The sequence below is a fragment of the Nerophis ophidion genome, linkage group LG13 (assembly GCF_033978795.1).
Source record: "Nerophis ophidion isolate RoL-2023_Sa linkage group LG13, RoL_Noph_v1.0, whole genome shotgun sequence".
NCBI lineage: Eukaryota > Metazoa > Chordata > Actinopteri > Syngnathiformes > Syngnathidae > Nerophis > Nerophis ophidion.
The window spans coordinates 37,944,020-37,964,953 of record NC_084623.1 but is presented as its reverse complement, the minus strand read 5'-3'; the positions used below and the strand labels follow the sequence as shown (position 1 = coordinate 37,964,953).

At 39.2% G+C, this 20,934-nt stretch overlaps 1 protein-coding gene across 1 annotated transcript in view; it reads left to right on the top strand.

The window, feature by feature from the left end:
- The window catches only part of pxylp1 (2-phosphoxylose phosphatase 1), a 67,979-nt gene that overhangs the window by 4,035 nt on the left and 43,010 nt on the right, over window positions 1-20,934 (top strand). The window contains exon 2 of the mRNA XM_061918871.1: window positions 8,804-8,934. Coding sequence (XP_061774855.1) covers window positions 8,853-8,934 — 82 coding nt within the window. The 5' untranslated portion in view covers window positions 8,804-8,852. The remainder of the gene's footprint in view (window positions 1-8,803; window positions 8,935-20,934) is intronic.

Sequence of the window (20,934 nt, the reverse complement as noted above, 5' to 3'; positions counted from 1 at the left end):
GAAACTGATCACAAATGGAAGAAGAACAATAAATGCCCAATATAAAGAGCAGAGGATCCATCATCTGGCGGTGGTTTGGCTTCAAGTGGGAAGATACTCAGCAGACAACCGCAATATCCAAAGTATGCAGCAGAAGTGTTACTACAAAAAGATAGCAACACTATTATTTTTGTTCTTTCATTTAAAAAGTCACCCGTGAGAGAATTAAGAGTATTTAATAAATACAGTTTTGGTCAATTGACTTAGTTGGGATTTCCCTCTCTGCATGAAAGTTTAAAAGTAGCATATATTAAAGGCCTGCTGAAATAAGATTTTCGTATTAAACGGGGATAGCAGGTCCATTCTATGTGTCATACTTGATCATTTCGCGATATTGCCATATTTTTACTGGAAGGATTTAGTAGAGAACATCCACGATAAAGTTCGCAACTGTCGGTGTTAAGAGAAATGCCCTGCCTCTACCGGAAGTCGCAGACGATGGCGTCACATGTTGATGGCTCCTCACATATTCACATTGTTTTTAATGGGAGCCTCCAACAAAAAGAGCAATTCGGACCGAGAAAACGACAATTTCCCCATTAATTTGAGCGAGGATGAAAGATTCGTGTTTGAGGATATTGATAGCGACAGACTAGAAAAAAAAAAAAAAACCCGATTGCATTGGGACGGATTCCGATGTTTTTAAACACATTTACTAGGATAATTCTGGGAAATCCCTTATCTTTCTATTGTGTTGCTAGTGTTTTAGTGAGTTTAATAGTACCTGATAGTTAGAAGGGTGTCTCCACGGGTGTGTTGACGCGCAGTGTCTTGGGGGAGTCGATGGCAGCTATGGACAGAAAAAGCTCAGCTTTTCTCCGGTAAGAAGCAACTTTTTAACCACAATTTTCTCACCGAAACCTGCTGGTTGACATGTGGTCGTGTTTCATGTTCGCTTGACCGCGCTCTGACTCATAGTAAATTTTCACCACCAGGAATTTTAAACAAGGAATCACCGTGTGTTTGTGTGGCTAAAGGCTAGAGCTTCCCAACTCCATCTTGCTACTTTGACTTTTCCAATATTAATTGAACAAATTAAAAATATTCAGCAACACAGATGTCCAAAATACTGTGTAAATATGCCGTTAAAGCAGACGACATTTAGCTGTGTGTGTGCGTAGCCCTCATACTTCCTAAAAACCTGTGACGTCTTGCGTACACGTCATCATTACACAACGTTTTCAAGACGAAACTCCCGGGAAATTTAAAATTGCAATTTAGTAAACTAAAAAGGCCGTATTGGCATGTGTTGCAATGTTAATATTTCATCATTGATATATAAACTACCAGACTGCGTGGTGGGTAGTAGTGGGTTTCAGTGAGCCTTTAATGCAGTATGAAGAAGAATGTTTTAATGTAGGCACATAGAATCATCATACTGCTGTGATTATATGCATCAAGTGTTCATTCAAGGCCAAGGTAAAATATCGTAATATATATTGTATATCGCAATATGGCATAAAAATATCCCAATATTAATAAAAGCCAATATCGCCCAGCCCTACGTCACACTGTTAGTACGGAGGAAAAGCAGACGTGACGACAGGTTGTAAAGGACGCTAAAGGCAGTGCCTTGAAGGCACGCCCCCGATAGTGTTGTCCGGGTGAAAATGGTGAGAAATTCGGGAGAATGGTTGCCCCGGGAGATTTTCGGCCGGGGCACTGAAATTTGGGAGTCTCCCGGGAAAATCCGGAGGGTTGGCAAGTATAATACACCCTGGACATTTCGCCAACTCATTGTTTATTCGGTGACCACAGATGAGGCGCTTGCTGTCCAAAGTCGGGACCCAGGGTAGAGCAGTCATCTGTGCATCAGTTGGCGACGTCTCTGCGCTGCTGACGTTTCTCCATTCAAGATGATCTCCTGCTGGCCCCACTATGGACTGGACACTCACACTGTTATGTTAGATCTACTATGGACTGGACTCTCACAGTATTATGCTAGATCCACTCGATGCCCATTGCACCGGTCACCCAGGGGGGAGGGGTGCTTCCCCACATCTGTGGTCCCCTCCAAGGTTTCTCATTGTCATCCCATTGGGTTGGGTTTTTCCTTGCCCCGATGTGGGGTCTGAGCCGAGGATGTCTTTGTGGCTTGTGCAGCTCTTTGAGATAGCATGATTTAGGGCTATGTAAGTAAACATTGATTGATTTATTGATTATATAGCCCTTAACTATTATTTTTTTTGTGATGGAGTAATTTGGAGCACATACTTGTTCGTCCCAAAAAAAACATTCATGAAGTTGGATTCTTTTATGAATTTATTATGGGTCTACTGAAAATGTGATCAAATCTACTGGGTCAAAAGTATAAATACAGCAATGTTAATATTTGGTTACATGTCCCTTGGCAAGTTTCACTCCAATAAAGCGCTTTTTGTAGCCATCCACAAGCTTCTGGTTGAATTTTTGACAACTGCTCTTGAGAAAATTGGTGCAGTTAAGCTACATGTGTTGGTTTTCTGTCATTAACTTGTTTCTTCAGCATTGTCCACATGTTCTCAATGGGGTTTAAATCAGGACTTTGAGAAGGCCATTCTAAAACCTTAATTTTAGCCTGATTTAGCCATTCCTTTATCATTGTTGACATATGTTTGGGGTCATTGTAATGTTGGAACACCCCACTGCGCCCAAGACCCAACCCCCGGCTGATGATTTTAGGTTGTCCTTAGGAATTTGGAGGTAATCCTCCTTTTCCATTGTCCCCATTTACTCTCTGTCAAGCACCAGTTCCATTGGCAGCAAACAGGCCCAGAGCATAATACTACCGCCCCCATACTTGATGGCAGTTATGGTGTTCCTGGGATTAAAGGCCTCACTTTTTATCCTCCAAACATTGCTGAGTATTGGGGCCAAACAGCTCAATGTTTGTTTCATCTTTACCTCAGAACTTTCCTCCAGAAGGTCTTATCTTTGTCCATGTGATCAGCAGCAAACTTTAGACTAGACTTAAGGTGTCGCTTCTGGAGCAAGGGCTTCCTTCTTGCATGGTAGCCTCTGAGTCCATGGCGACGCAAATCCCGCTTGACTGTGGACACTGACACCTGTGTTAAAACAACTTCCAATTCATTGCAGACCTGCTTTTTGGTGGTTCTCGGTTGACTCTTGATCATTCTGACCAATTTTCTGTCAGCAGCAGGTGATTGCTTGTGTATTTTTCCAGATCGTGGCAGTGACAAAACTGTGCCATGCACTTTATACTTACAAACAATAGTCTCCACAGTTGCTCTTGGGACCTTAAGCTGCCTTGAAATGGCTCCAAGTGACTTTCCTGACTTGTTCAAGTCAATGATTCGTTTTTTTCAGTTTCTTTGACTTTCCCACTGTCGCATTTGTAACCTAATCTAATGACTGCATCACATGAGCCCTATTTAAATGGGCTCAGAGAAATCAACAGGTGTCGTCAATCATAATTACTTACATGAAGTTTAAAGGCCATGCCATGAAGCTAATTTGATTTGATTGTAACTTTTCTACATCATCAAAAAGTAAATCAATCATAAACAGGCTTTTAAATTTTATATCAAATTCATACAGACATTAACAAAAGGGTCACTGCAAACTTAGCGTGTTGTGGACTCGGCTTCACTCAATGAACTTTGTGTGCACTTTTTGTTTTAACAACTTTTTCCCCTGTATGATGGAATATTTTAGAAACTGTGAAATAAGTTTCACCAAAACCCCTATTGGAATCAGTTCCACAGGTCAAGTCAAGTCAAGTCAATTTTATTTATATAGCACGTTTACAACAACTTTTAAATAGAACCAAAGTGCTTTACAGGTTAAAAAAGCATAGAGCAACAGAAACAGAAAACAAACAAAGAACATAAACAAAAAATGAGCTGAACAAAATAGTGCAAAAAGCAATACGGTAAAAGGGGTCGAATAAAAAGTAAAACATTTGCTAAATAAAAATCGTAGCAATAAAAAGTGCAGGTGTGAACATTGCATAGTTCTTGGTTTGCTCTCTATGTCTGTGCACATGGCACTCAGATATGACATCACATGCAACACAGCAACAGAAGGCCAAAGCGAGATAGACGCGCCGATCGATCAGTATCAGTTATAGCCTGTTGTTTTGGTGTATAAAAAGGACGGCACCTAAAGGATTTTTCATCATTTACAGTAAGCCTAATACCATCTGATCAAAGACTTGTGCCGCCTCCAGCAAAGACCCTCGACAGCCTCTCCAGGCTCTGTTGGTTCAGCGCAATGGATTTATCCAGCAGGTATTGGCTGGTGGAACTTGAGCCACAAGACAAAGAGAAGACAGCATGTCAACAGTGTCAGCAGATGTTATCAGTTCAACGTTATGGCCATGGTCAATGGTCTGTACTGGAAAGACTGTTTGATATATTTGCAGGATTTACTCATTTTCAACTGAAATCTTAGTGAAAACTTGCGGAGCCTTAATAAAGTTTTTATTTGGACCAGTTTCGCACAGCTGATCTCAAACTAAAATAGAGTAACTGATTTGGCTTAAACTGAAGTACCTTTCAATGTTGTCCCTAGCCAAGAATGTGGAAAAGGTAAAAGGTAAGGAAATAGCCAACACACAGGACAGCCACAGAAGTAAGTGGGCTGCAGGTTTGTCAATAACTTTGCTCTAATTGCTGCCCAACTGCACTTATTGTCTCATAATGGTGCTATTTTCAAATAGACAATTAAGTGTGAAGATGCATTCCAGTCCCTCAAACACGCTCTCACTAACCCACCAGTTATAGCGCATCCTTACTTTCCCCAACCTTTCTTGCTATACACTGATGGTTCACTAGAAGGCATTGGTGCAGTTAGCTCAGCATAACGATCACAGAGTGTGTTTTGCCTATGCAAGCCATACGCTAAGCCCCTTTATAAGAAAATAGTCTTCCTTGTGAACGGTTTGCAGTTGTTTGGTTTGAGACAGTTTTTACAAATCTCTTAAGGCAGATCTTTTGTGTAGCTCACAGACCATGAAACCCTTCCCGAGCATAAACCAAACCCCAGTGGACAACGACCCTACCAGTAGACCGAGTTGATCCTAGAAATAGATGTCTATAGTTACACCATTACCCACAGGCAAGGTAAAAAAAACTACCAATGCTGACACTCTGTCCAGTGGTCATAGCATAGGCAACCATCAGTACAAAGCTGTACAATGTGTGACTGTAGCCGTCACTGACACAGACAAAACCCTAACCCTGACCCTTATCAACGCTAGCATTGGCAACACGCTGTCTGTTGACCTCTTGCAAAGACCACAACCCAATCACGAGTGCCTGAGTACCATCAGTTCATGGTTACATAACAGTGCAAGTAAGCCATATTGGTAAACTATGACATTGTTCCTCCTCACAAAAAAAATGTGGCAACAGTGTCCCAACTTAATTCATAGATGAGAGATTCTCTGTAGAAAGTAAGCCTATAAACTTCAAGTAATTTTCCAATCCGCTTTCGTTCCCACGGCTTTGGCAGCTTTACACGGGAATCAATTTAGTTGACATGCATTTAAATGCTGACCACACACTTAAGAGAGCCAGACGTGTCTGTTACTGCCTGCACTTGCAATATGTGTGTATATATGTATATATATATATATATATATGTGTGTATATATGTGTGTATATATGTATGTATGTATATGTATATATATATATGTATGTATGTATATGTATATATATATATATGTGTGTGTGTATATATGTATGTATGTATATGTGTGTATATATATATAATGTGTGTGTGAGAGTGTATATATATATATATATATATATATAATATGTATGTATGTACGTATATATATATATATATATGTTAGGTGTATGGGAGAAAATCGATTCGAATTTTAATTGCGATTCTCACGTTGTGCGTTTCAAAATCGATTCTCAATTTTAAAAATTCGATTTTTTAAATTTTATTTTATTTTAACTTTTTTTATCAACCCCAACAAAACAATACACAGCAATACCACATAACAATGCAATCCAATTCCAAAACTAAACCTGACCCAGCAACACTCAGAACTGCAATAAACAGAGCAATTGAGGAGACACAAACACGACGCAGAACAAACCAAAAGTAGTGAAACAAAAATTTATATTATCAACAACAGTATCAATATTAGTTATGATTTCAGCGTTTTATGAAGTGTTCCGTAGCCCATGTGGTGATGTCTTTTACACACTGATGTCGGTTTTTGATGCAGTACCGCCTGAGGGATCAAGGGTCCGTAATATCGTTGCTTACATGCAGTGATTTTTCCAGATTCTCTGAACCTTTTGATGATTTTACGGACCGTAGATGGTAAAATCCATAAATTCCTTGCAATAGCTCGATGAGAAATGTTGTTCTAAAACTGCTTGACAATTTGCTTACAAAGTGGTGACCCTCACCCCATCCTTGTTTGTGAATTACTTAGCATTTCATGTAAGCTGCTTTTATACCCAATCATGGCACCACCTGTTTCCAATTAGCCTGCACACCTATAGGATGTTCCAAATAAGTGTTTGATGAGCATTCCTCAACTTTATCAGTATTTAATGCCACCTTTCCCAACTTCTTTGTCATGTGTTGCTGGCATCAAATTCTACAGTTAATGATTATTTGCAAACATTTTTTTGTATCAGTTTGAACATCAAATATGTTGTCTTTATTGCATATTCAACTGAATATTGGTTGAAAATGATTTGCATATCATTGTATTCCGTTTATATTTACATCTAACACAATTTCCCAACTCATATGGAAACAGGGATTGTATATGGTGGTGATTTTGGTGATTTAACCCCCAATTCCAACTCTTGATGCTGAATGCCAAGCAGGGAGGTAATGGGTCCCATTTGTACAATCTTTGGTTTGAACTCACTACCTACCGATCTCAGGGCAGATACTCTAACCAAACATGCAGCTCGCTGGCCGGATCAGGCTGTGTTTGTTTACTAAGTGTAAAATTGAGCTGCATTTCTAAATGAACAAAACTGCTGTTCTAAAAGTGTCTATTGGATGCCACAATAGCAATTATGTTAGGCAACAAAATAGTTTATATTGGGTTGAGCAAGTATTCTAAGCAAGAGGTACACGGTAAAGTGTTGCTGCGACTCCTCCTTCTCGACCCGATGTAAAACAAACAGTAGTAAAATAAACAATTGGTAACCTCACTTAAAATGATGGATGAGACGCTGCACATTGATATAGTTCTGTGCAAATTTAAAGAAAGTCAACAATGGAAATGACAAAAGAGGTACTTGATACATAGAAGCATTTTTATTTATTCTTCATTTTGTTTTTGTTCAATCATATATGGGTTGTGACTTAAAGTTTAATTAGTTTTAGGAAACACTGAGATTAAGTCTAATTTCATTGTGTTCTTAATGGTGTTTTTGAAACGGCACCATTTTTTGCTCTGTCAGGAGGATTATTTGTGATATGTACATTTTCAGAATGTCCTTGTTCTTCTGTTTTGGGCTAAAGTAAAACAAAGAAAACAATTTGAAGTTGACGTAGTTGTATTTTTAAGTTAGTATGCCATCATTGTATCCGTCCTGCCCACATGGGAATATATTTTCCTTCATGCAACACCTGAGCTAAAATTAATTTGACAACCCTGCTCTAAAGTGATTAATTTATTAATTTTTTTTTTAATTTCTTTTTTAGTTGACAAACTGTATGAAATTAGCAACTAATGTATCCACAGATCCTTTGTCAGTTCTTTAGTTTCACTTTTGGGATCAATTACCTGGAATGTACAATTCTCTACAATAATTAGAGGGCCAGTGTTTTCCAACTGCGTGAGCAACCACTACTCTTTGTTCACTCTGAACTTGCTTGTTTCTTTCATTGCAAGCAAACAATGAGTATTAAAATAGAGACATGAGTTTTCATAAGTTAATTGAGTCTTATTGCTAAAGTTGATCTAAAATCAGGGGAAAAGGCTTTCGCCAACTGGTCTGTGTGACTTTACGGTCAATACCGTTGATTGCGTTTTTGAGACGCACATGAAGCTACGCAGGAGGATTTGGAGCGGGCTGAGCGAGCCTGCATAGCATACACTACAGCAGGGCTCTTCAACTAAATAATGAAGAGTGCTGCAGTTCTTGGGCCCAAGGGCTCAGGGGCTGGACATCAAAATTCGGATGTTTCGTCAGAAAGTTTATCCAAAGGTTATACTCCTTTGAGAGTGCATTTACTTAATTGCAAAGTAAACATATCGACTTTCACAGTTCACTGTCAATAAATTAATTATTCTGCCGTGTGCAGCGAGACAGATAGATAACAGCATGAAGGAACAAAAGCTGTAGAAGTTTTGTTGAGAACTGATAGTCCTTCTTTTGAATTATTTTTCTTTGTCCGTTCTTTTTATTTTCACTTCTTACTTCATTTAGGTTTGTAAGACTGAAAATATAAACAGAAAATAAACATTACAAAACTATAACTGCATACCAACGCAACCCTAGTTTAAATGGTTTTATCAGGCCTATTTGGGTGATGTTTGCTGGGCCAAATGAGTTTGTGATCTGCAGTTTGTGAGTGGCGGTGGGGCACTAAATATCGTCATCATAATTTCCAAAAATGACCATAACCCAAACACAGTGTTTGTTTGTGGTGATTTTGAACTGAGCATTTTCGTATGTGTCAGTAGAAATGTGCAACAGAATAAGAAGTTATTGACTTGGGGTCGGTTTCATTTTGTGCAGCAGTGGAAACCAGTGTTCTTTGTCTAGCCATGATCATCATGACCATGAGGTCAAGCTGCTGTTTTAACAACTTGCATTATCACTGTGTCCAGGCTACAGGTAAGGCATGGGCTGACGGAAAGGGACCAATCACATGACGTGATGTTGGCCCGTAACGGCTTCCTCCTCCTGGTGGTGGTGAGTGGGACAGTACTGACCATCGTCAGTTTCAGCCTCCAGTTCTGTAAGTACATGTTTATTTGGGATGTACAAAATGTTGGTAATCATATTTATGCAGATTTTTTACAGTACAGTAATCCCTTGTTTATCGCGTCTAATTGGTTCCAGACCTCACTGCGGTAAATTAAATTTTGTGAAGTACAATTCATAATCAAATATTTTTATACAGCATAAAAAACACTGTCAAAAACCTTCTAAATATGTTTTAGCATTATAAAAATGCTCTAGTTATACACCTATTTAGTCACGTTTACCCTTGCTTTCCCAATATAGTTACCTTGAGAGTGTACAATACAGTACTCAACAGTAGCCCGCGGGATCGTCCAAGTGTCATTGATCTGCCCAACGTTGAGGTTTCATGCACGAAAATACTTTGCCATATCCCGAAATATTTTTGTCGGTTGGTCTTGGTCAAATTTGTGGAAGATAGCGCCATCATTAAACACCGTGTCGCGTTGTCAAGTACCGTTGCATGTTGTCGTTCAACATTGTTTACGTCAAATGCTTACCGATGTGAAGATGTGATGTTGATGAGGCAGGAGTTACAAATGAAAGTGCATCAACAGTTACTGTATACTGTCCATTTCACATGAAAAACAGCCCCTAAACAACAGCTTTTTTGGCATAGAAGGAATTTCACCCCTAACCCTGACTCAGAAGTCCCGCCTGGTGAATATATATTACGATCACCACAACATAATATATAATACAGATTGAAGCTGCAAAATCTGAAGCAGCAAGTAGCGAGTGCTTACAGTACAGACAATTAAATGTTTTAATAATACATTGATTGTTCCTTTTAAATGCAAGTTTTTTTTTTTAATAAAATAATAGTGAGGCATGTATTTAATTTATTTCAAAAATCCGGAAAATGCATCTCTAACTCTGATAAATAATAATAATAATAATAATTATTAGTTTTAGTGGTTATTATCAATTATTTTAGATTGCAAAAACCTACTAAAGTTTTTTTTGGTATAACAGATATAGTATTGATTCTGTATTTTAAATGTTGTATTTGTAAAAGTCTGCTAGTGTCTGATATAATTTATACCAAAACCCATGTCTCCAATAGAGACCCTAAAAGTACCCATGGGAGTCTCTCTGGCCGGTGATCAAAAAAACAGATGGAAAGTTTGTGGCAACTTAAACACATCTGTCGAGACTACCTTTTTCTTGTACAATAGTAGGTTTTCCGCATTGAGCCATTGTTCCCTATTTTGTGTACAGTAGGTATTGTTTTGACTATGTATCCCTGCCAGCTACAGTGAATGCAAGGAAACTGTTGTGGAAAAAATGTACACACTAAGGTGTTGCGACCTTTTAACGTGCCTGTAAATGACATTTGTGGCACCATAATGGGCGGTGATTAGGTGCTTTGGGAGACATCCCTCAAGTTGTATAATCATTGTACAAGTGACTTGCCAATGACTGATTAACAATGTGTTTTACGTTGTATGAACATGTGTATGTCTGCCAAGTTTTTCAGCCAATTACGATCAATTTTTACAGATTTGTAAGTAGTAAAATCAGCCCATACCGAACACATGTATTAACTGTAATTTCTTTAATTTGTACATGGTGAGTCCTAACCCAATCTGCTAGTTTAGGGATTACCATTCCTGCTCCTGGCTCACTCTTACTCAGTGTGTAACAAGTTTTGCGTCGTCATCCAGTCCTCCAGTGATAACGGTGTATAAAAAACTAAAAAATGCAGTTTACTGTTACAATTGAGGGGAGTATTATAAAATTGCAGAAAAGCAGTATTGAAGTTCATCTGATCGTGTCTCTTGCTGCGTCTTTGCCAAACAAAAACAATTCTTACATACAAATACTGCCTTCTCGAAAATGTTGCATATTCTCTCTGCCATCCCTGACTGCAGGGGTGTCAAACCTGTTTTCAATAAGGGCCACATCGCAGTTATTGCTGCCTTCAGAGGGCAGCTTGTAACAGTGAGTAATATATACATATATATAAATATGAATTGCCTGTCAGTGCAGCAGCAAGTTTGCTTTTATTTTGAAATGTTTGCTTGGGCAGCAATTAGCCGCAATAATTTTTAATTACCGTATTTTTCGGACTATAAGTCGCAGTCTTCTCAACAGTCCAGCGGGGGGGTGAGACCCAGCCAAACCAAAAAAAAAATTATATATATATATATATATATATATATATATATATATATATATATATATATATATATATATATATATATATATATATATATATATATATATATATATATATATATATATATATATATATATATATATATATATTTTTTAATAGTTTGGCCAAGTCTCACCCCCGGCCAAACTACTAAAAAAAAACGCGACTTATAGTCCGAAAAATACGGTATCTGTCCGTAATAAAATCCGTACATTTTACAGTAATGAAACCTGACAGCTTGATTACCAAAATGTACCACTGCTTTTACTGCAAAATGTACGGTTGTTGTTTTTACTGTGTATTACTGTAAATGCAAAAGTGATACCACATTGTTTTTGTCTGGCGACTGATCCATCTTTTTTTTTTTTCTAACAGTTTTTTATCGTCATTTTTCCAGTTATCCATTTTTTGAATGGATAACTTCTTTAAAAATTATAAGCCAGGCCGATAATTAGGTATTTATTTTATTTGAACGAAAAAAATGTTTTACATTGTATGATAATATAATATATGTTGCAATTAGGGCTAGGCAATGTATCGATATACTGGATATATCGCAGTTTTGTTGCTGTGCGATATAGAAAATGACTATATCGTGATATAGAGGGGGGGGGGGGGGGGTTGCGCACATATGCAGTCCTCTCCAAGGTTTCTCATTGTCATTGTCACCGACGTCCCACATCAACACTGTATGAAGAAAATTATTTTTTTAGTTGTGATTTCCTTCTCTGCATGATAGTTTAAAATAAGCATATATTAATGCAGTATGAAAAACAATGTTTTAATGTAGACACATAGAATCATCATACTGCTGTGATTATATGTATCAAGTGTTCATTCAAGGCTAAGGAAAAATATCGAGATATTTATCGTTTATCGCGACATGGTCTAAAATATTGCGATATTAAAAAAAAGACCATATCCCCAAGCCTAATTTGGCTCACTTTAAAACCTGCTCTTTTTTTACATTTTCAATCTTTTGCTTTTTCGCTATAATTTATTCATCAATCGTGGAGGAGGATTTCAGGCATTATCCTGAAGAAGCATGCACTTCAATCGCCTGGCATTTCTCATGTTTTATAGATTGCCTCCATCTGTGTCTTTTCCACTTTTTAAGTTGTGCTTACTGCTCTGTTTTAATTTGCATCACAGACACACACATACACACTTAATGACTTGTATGCCCATTCATGTGTTAAGTGTGTTTGTTCATAAGAAAGTCTGTCATGTATGACCATCCTCGAGGTTCAGTCTGCTTGGTTTGCAGTGTGACAGCATTAAAACTTCATTAGAACACCCCTGGTTAAAATGTAAAATTAACGCATAGGGCAATCGTGGACTTATCGGAACATCCTAAGCTGTTCTTGAATTGTCAGGCATTAGTACTTCATTAAATGTGCTGAATAAGATGTCAATCTCTTCTATGATAAGGGGCTGTCCCTTTGGATTAAGGCCACATGGGAGTCTGGGACAAGAAACTAATGTTGATTTTTTTGTAATTTTTTTTGGTGGTTGGTGTCCAGTAGGTAATTTCGGTAATTATGCACACTCACTGGCTGTATTGAAACTGCAGAACATTTACTGTATTTAGCACTATAAAATCAAAGTAATTTTCCCTTTTCTAAATTCCATTTAGATTGATGGTGGCAACGAAAATTAATGTCAAACACAGCCCGCCACTAATCTGACTTTTCAGTTGCTCACTCGTGAGCCGAAAGAAGCGCCTCCTGATAAACACAGTTGGGGTTACTCAGTCAAACGTCACAACAGTTGTATCGTTCACATGTTTTTTCTTAAAGTGACACACAATGAGGCATCGGGAGATTTTATCACACGTTGTGTTTGATTATGCGTCAATGCTTGACTATTGTTTTACTCACGACTCCTGAGAACTAGAAATCAAATGAAATAGGAATGTTGCAAGAAGGTTTAAAATGGGATTCAAAAAATATTTCGACAAACCAATCTTTAGTGAGGGATTTTTTTTTTCTCAAATTGGATTTCCGAATACTCTTTTGTTTATGTTACTTACACACACACACACACACACACACACACACACACACACACACACACACACACACACACACTGACTTTTTTGCACAATATACAATGACAAAGTTATTCTGCGCCATCAGTGTATCCAATGGCAGGTCAGAGCTGAGTGCTGATGTGTTGACAACAAAACCAGAATGATTACTTGCCACTGCATAAATATACATATACTGTATTACAGATGCATCAATAATCGATATTTAATCAAATCATAGCTCCTGAACCGTAATCAAATCGTAAGGTGGCCAAACATCCCCACCTCTACTCAAATATTTATCTCTTTGCACAAACCCCGTTTCCATATGAGTTGGGAAATTGTGTTAGATGTAAATATAAACGGAATACAATGATTTGCAAATCCTTTTCAACCCATATTCAATTGAATGCACTACAAAGACAAGATATTTGATGTTCAAACTCATAAACTTTATTTTTTTTGCAAATAATAATAAACTTAGAATTTCATGGCTGCAACACGTGCCAAAGTAGTTGGGAAAGGGCATGTTCACCACTGTGTTACATCCCCTTTTCTTTTAACAACACTCAATAAACGTTTGGGAACTGAGGAAACTAATTGTTGAAGCTTTGAAAGTGGAATTCTTTCTCATTTTTGTTTTATGTAGAGATTCAGTCGTTCAACAGTCCGGGGTCTCCGCTGTTGTATTTTACGCTTCATAATGCGCCACACATTTTCGATGGGAGACAGGTCTGGACTGCAGGCGGGTCAGGAAAGTACCTGCACTCTTTTACTACGAAGCCACGCTGTTGAAACACGTGGCTTGGCATTGTTTCGCTGAAATAAGCAGGGGCGTCCATGATACCGTTGCTTGGATGACAACATATATTCCAAGATGGCGGCGCCCGGACGGGCTGCGACCTCGAGGGGCTCTTGCTAAAGATGGAACACTTGGCAGAAATACCGGACAATTCTACAAACTTTATGGCTGGCTCACATCGTGGTCACTCCGAGATCACGTACGACCGCCAGACACTTCTGGATGTGGACATATCGGGCCGTTTTGGACTGATAGACGCGTGCGTGCTAAACATGCTAACTAGCATGGGAATACGTCGGCGGCTACATCCAGCGGCCTGTGAAGCAGGGGAGTCTAGTAGCAGCGGGGGCCGTCTACGCAGCAGACGCCAGCGGTGTGATCGGAAACGCGGATGTCGAGCGGGGCTAAAAACAAAGCAGAAGGCTAATCCCCACAGAACACCACTTCCCTCCATCCTGAAGACGGATTTAAATGGAAAATGCAAGACTACTGGTCTGGGTAAGGAGTCAGTTAAATTAGAACACGTTTTTTCTGCTTTGAGTGTTTCAGAGTTGGACATGTGTTCTACCGAGGTGGCTAACTATGATGCGTGGAGTTTATCAAAGCAACAAACAAACAATCGGAAAATCCCCGTTACTGAGGTGGCTAACCATGATGCATGCAGTTTATCAAAGCAACAATCAAACAATCGGAAAATAATCAAACAATCGGAAAATTCCTGTCGTATCAATTCCTAGGTATGGTCGTAACTATACTAAATGCACTGGGCATAATAAACACAACATTATTAATATTGCTACTACGGATAATTTGATCAAAAACTCCCTAAAACAGCCCACTACCTATAATATAGGTTTTTTAAACATAAGATCATTGTCTCCAAAAACGTTGTTAGTTAGTGATATTATCAGAGACAACAATCTTAACGTCATCGGTCTCAGCGAAACCTGGCTTAAACCAAACGACTTTTTTGCGCTAAATGAGGCATGTCCTCCTAACTTTACACATGCGCATATTGCCCGTCCGCTTAAAAGGGGTGGGGGGGTCGCACTAATATACAACGAAAACTTTAACCTTAGTCCTAACATAAATAATAAATATAAATCGTTTGAGGTGCTTACTATGAAGTCTGTCACACCGCTGCCTCTACACCTGGCTGTTATCTACCGCCCCCCAGGGCCCTATTCGGACTTTATCAATGAATCCTCAGAGTTCGTTGCTGATCTAGTGACACACGCTGATAATATAATCATAATGGGGGACTTTAATATCCATATGAATACCCCATCGGACCCACCGTGCGTAGCGCTCCAGACTGTAATTGATAGCTGTGGTCTCACACAAATAATAAATGAACCCACGCATCGCAACGGTAATACGATAGACCTAGTGCTTGTCAGGGGTATCACCGTCTCCAAAGTTACGATACTCCCGTATACTAAAGTATTGTCCGATCATTACCTTATAAAATTCGAGGTTCAGACGCATGTTCGTCAAACTAATAATAATAATAATAACTGCTATAGCAGCCGCAACATTAATACGGCCACAACGACAACTCTGGCTGACCTACTGCCCTCGGTAATGGCACCATTCCCAAAGTATGTGGGCTCTATTGATAACCTCACTAACAACTTTAACGACACCCTGCGCGAAACCATTGATAACATAGCACCGCTAAAGTTAAAAAAGGCTCCAAAAAAGCGCACCCCGTGGTTTGCAGAAGAAACTAGAACTCAGAAATTATTATGTAGAAAGCTGGAACGCAAATGGCGCACGACTAAACTTAAGGTGCACCATCAAGCATGGAGTGATGGTTTAATAACTTATAAACGCATGCTTACCTTAGCTAAAGCTAAATATTACTCAAATCTCATCCACCGTAATAAAAACGATCCTAAATTTTTGTTTAGTACGGTAGCATCGCTAACCCAACAAGGGACCCCTTCCAGTAGCTCAACCCACTCAGCTGATGACTTTATGCAATTCTTTAGTAAGAAAATTGAAGTCATTAGAAAGGAGATTAAAGACAATGCGTCCCAGCTACAACGGGGTTCTATTAACACTGATTTGATGGTATATACGGCGGATACTGCCCTCCAAAATAGTTTCTCTCGTTTTGAGGAAATAACATTAGAGGAATTGTTACAACGTGTAAATGGAATAAAACAGACAACATGCTTACTTGACCCTCTTCCTGGGAAACTGATCAAGGAGCTCTTTGTATTATTAGGTCCATCAGTGTTAAATATTATAAACTTATCACTTTCCTCGGGCACTGTTCCCCTAGCATTCAAAAAAGCGGTTATTCATCCTCTTCTTAAAAGACCTAACCTCGATCCTGACCTCATGGTAAACTACCGACCGGTGTCTCACCTTCCCTTTATTTCAAAAATCCTTGAAAAAATTGTTGCGGAGCAGTTAAATGAACACTTAGTGTCTAACAATCTATGTGAAACCTTTCAATCCGGTTTCAGGGCAAATCACTCCACGGAGACAGCCCTCGCAAAAATGACTAATGATCTATTGCTAATGATGGATTCTGATGCGTCATCTATGTTGCTGCTCCTCTATCTTAGCGCTGCTTTCGATACCGTCGATCATAATATTTTATTAGAACGTATCAAAACACGAATTGGTATGTCAGACTTAGCCGTGTCTTGGTTTAACTCTTATCTTCATTATAGGATGCAGTGTGTCTCCCATAACAATGTGACCTCGGACTACGTTAAGGTAACGTGTGGAGTTCCCCAGGGTTCGGTCCTTGGCCCTGCACTCTTCAGCATCTACATGCTGCCGCTAGGTGACATCATACGCAAATACGGTGTTAGCTTTCACTGTTATGCTGATGACACCCAACTCTACATGCCCCTAAAGCTGACCAGCACGCCGGATTGTAGTCAGCTGGAGGCGTGTCTTAATGAAATTAAACAATGGATGTCCGCTAACTTTTTGCAACTCAACGCCAAAAAAACGGAAATGCTGATTATCGGTCCTGCTAGACACCGAACTCTATTTAATAATACAACTCTAACATTTGACAACCAAACAATTAAACATGGCGACACGGTAAAGAATCTGGGTATTATCTTCGACCCAACTCTCTCCTTTGACGCACACATTAAAAGCGTTACTAAAACGGCCTTCTTTCATCTCCGTAATATCGCTAAAATTCGCTCCATTCTGTCCACTAAAGACGCTGAGATCATTATCCATGCGTTTGTTACGTCTCGCCTCGATGTGACTTTAAGGTTTTACTACTTACGTATAAAATACTACACGGTCTAGCTCCATCCTATCTTGCCGATTGTATTGTACCATATGTCCCGGCAAGAAATCTGCGTTCAAAGGACTCCGGCTTGTTAGTGATTCCCAAAGCCCAAAAAAAGTCTGCGGGCTATAGAGCGTTTTCCGTTCGGGCTCCAGTACTCTGGAATGCCCTCCCGGTAACAGTTCGAGATGCCACCTCAGTAGAAGCATTTAAGTCTCACCTTAAAACTCATTTGTATACTCTAGCCTTTAAATAGACTCCCTTTTTAGACCAGTTGATCTGCCGTTTCTTTTCTTTTTCTTCTATGTCCCACTCTCCCTTGTGGAGGGGATCCGGTCCGATCCGGTGGCCATGTACTGCTTGCCTGTGTATCGGCTGGGGACATCTCTGCGCTGCTGATCCGCCTCCGCTTGGGTTGGTTTCCTGCTGGCTCCGCGGTGAACGGGACTCTCGCTGCTGTGTTGGATTCGCTTTGGACTGGACTCTCGCGACTGTGTTGGATCCATTGTGGATTGAACTTTCACAGTATCATGTTAGACCCGCTCGACATCCATTGCTTTCCTCCTCTCTAAGGTTCTCATAGTCATTATTGTCACCGACGTCCCACTGGGTGTGAGTTTTCATTGTCCTTATGTGGGCCTACCGAGGATGTCGTGGTGGTTTGTGCAGCCCTTTGAGACACTAGTGATTTAGGGCTATATAAGTAAACATTGATTGATTGATTGATTGATTGATATGTTGCTCCAAAACCTGTATGGACCATCCAGAATTAATGGTGCCTTCACAGATGTGTAAGTTACCCATGCCTTGGGCACTAATACACCCCCATACCATCACAGATGCTGGCTTTTGAACTTTGCGCCTATAACAATCCGAATGGTTATTTTCCTTTTTGTTCCGGAGGACACCGCGTTCACAGTTTTCAAATATAATTTGAAACGTGGACTTGTAAGACCACAGAACACTTTTCCACTTTGCATCAGTCCATCTTAGATGAGCTCGGACCCAGCGAAGCCGGCGGTGTTCCTTTGTGTTGATGATAAATGGCTTTCGTTTTGCATAGTAGAGTTTTAACTTGCACTTACAGATGTAGCGACCAACTGTATCTAGTGACAGTGGTTTTATGAAGTGTTCCTGAGCCCTTGTGGTGATATTCTTTACACACTGATGTCGGTTTTTGATGCAGTACCACCTGAGGGTTCAAAGGTCCGTAATATCGTCGCTTACGTGCAGTAATTTCTCCAGATTCTCTGAACTTCTTGATGATTTTACCGACCGTAGATGGTAAAATCCCAAAATTCCTTGCAATAGCTCGTTGAGAAATGTTGTTCTAAAACTGTTTGACAATTTGCTTACAAATTGGTGACCCTCGCCCTATCCTTGTTTGTGAATTACTTAGCATTTTAATGGAAGCTGTTTTTATACCCAATCATGGCACCCACCTGTTTCCAATTAGCCGGCACACTTGTGGGATGTTCCAAATAAGTGTTTGATGAGCATTCCTCAACTTTATCAGTGTTTATTGCCACCTTTCCCAACTTCTTTGTCACGTGTTGTTGGCATCAAATTCTAAAGTTAATGATTATATGCAAAAAAATAAAATGTTTATCAGTTTGAACATCAAATATGTTGTCTTTGTAGCATATTCAACTGAATATGGGTTGAAAATTATTTGCAAATCATTGTATTCCGTTTCTATTTACATCTAACACAAAGTCCCAACTCATATGGAAACGGGTTTTGTAGAATATACTGGTATTATATTTAATACCGTGATACTGCCTAGCACTAGCGACATCTAAAGCTAGCTAACTAATATTATCAGTGTGCGGGACCCACCCACCTTGTATAAACAATACAATCAAAGGCTGTTACCTAAAAAACGATACGTGCAGCAAGATGGTAGAGGGATGGCTGGAAAAACGTATTTTTTAAATTAATTTTAAATCATTAACAAATAAGAGTCAGGATTCGGACTGATAAATGTTTTTTCCGGCACCCCAGTTCAGCATTGTACGACCTTAGGAATATTTGACTAAAGAGGTTCCAATGTATGGCTTCTGCTCTGTAGTATTTTTTTCAGCAATAGACTCTACCCTGCTGTCTTTGTGAATTTCACAGTTGGATGGAGATTTTGTAAATGCATTTTTTCAACATAAGTGCTGAGCATGAGTTAGTGTACCTAAAAACAAACACATATATGGAAACATCACCTTTATGTGCCAGTCATTTGCATGCATCCACAATGTTTAGCTGCCCTTTTCAATAGCCCCTTTGTGCATTTGCTTGGATGGAGCTCGTTCCAAAAGTTTGGTTAGCTCAGGCAGGCGTGTGTCAATTGGCTGGCGGGGGTGACAGTGTAGGGAGCACAGAATGTAGGGAGAGACTAGTTGTGGTCCTGAATGGACTACAGTGTGTTTTTCTGGATCTCACAACGCTCTGTGCAGTCGACAAAATGGTCTCTACTGCTCTAGCACACTTTTTCTTCTCCCTCGTCATAGGTAAGTGTCTGGAGAAATCACCGAACAGATTTGCTTTCCTTGTATTTATTGACAATTTCAGCGCTGCTTAAGTTTTAACGGTATAGTACTTAAAACAGTAATACTGTATGTAAAGTTTAAGAGACTATTTTTTTGGAAAGAACTTGCTTGACATCTTTTCTGATTTGACTAAGGATTCATAAGGAAGTTTTCAATCAAATCTTTTTGATGAAATGAATAGCATGGCTGTAAGCTATTTTAATGGAATATTTTAGTGAAGTGAATTATAATTATATAGCACTTTTTCTCTAGTGACTCAAAGCGCTTTACAAAGTGAAACCCAATACCTAAGTTACATTTAAACCAGTGTTGGTGGCACTGGGAGCAGGTGGGTAAAGCGTCTTGCCCAACGACAGTGACTAGGATGGCTGAAGCGGGGATCGAACCTGGAACCCTCAAGTTGCTGGCACGGCCGCTCTACCAACCGAGCTATAAATAATAACAGTTTCAGTTCTTTTAACTGTTGCAACACTACTACTTTGATAGGAATGAAAGTTGTCACAAAGCATTCAACACTTGAGATTCAGAGTATCACTAAGTTTTAAAAAGTATTTGAACACCACTAGATGTGAATTCGACTGCTATTCGGGAAACTATTGGTACCTAAATTGGCATTGGAAGTAAGGGGCTTCATCATGCAAAACTAACTTTTCTTACCTATTCATACCTGCTGTTGTGTATTTGCGATTTGCAAAAGTTCCTGAAATTCCTGTTAAATTAAACCGTGGCAGTATTGCAGAGATATTTATGAAATAATCTTGCCTTCCTGCATACTTCTGCCACTCGAGCCAGTTAGAATGCGCAAAACCTGTAACGTTTTTTGCACCAGCAACGTCTCTGGATTATTCATACATGGTATACATTTCTGTTACAAAATTGCATATTGTTCTAACTTATATCTGTCAGTAGACTGGCTATAGAAACACTAAAAACCACAAAAAAGATGACAGGCAAAAGACGCTGTCGAAGCTGAGGCACATAAATAAGACCAAAATGGCACATCCTGAAGAGACAGTCAGAAAGCCGCTTGAAGATGTTCTTGAAAATATAATCAATGCAACATTTTGACCAAAGAACCACCATTACATGTTATGTAGACCACAAGGAAGTGTTAGAATTGTAGAAAAAACCCCATAATATTCAGAGCTGCCAAACCTAAGGTTTACAGCGTGACAGTCACACAATTTAGCCC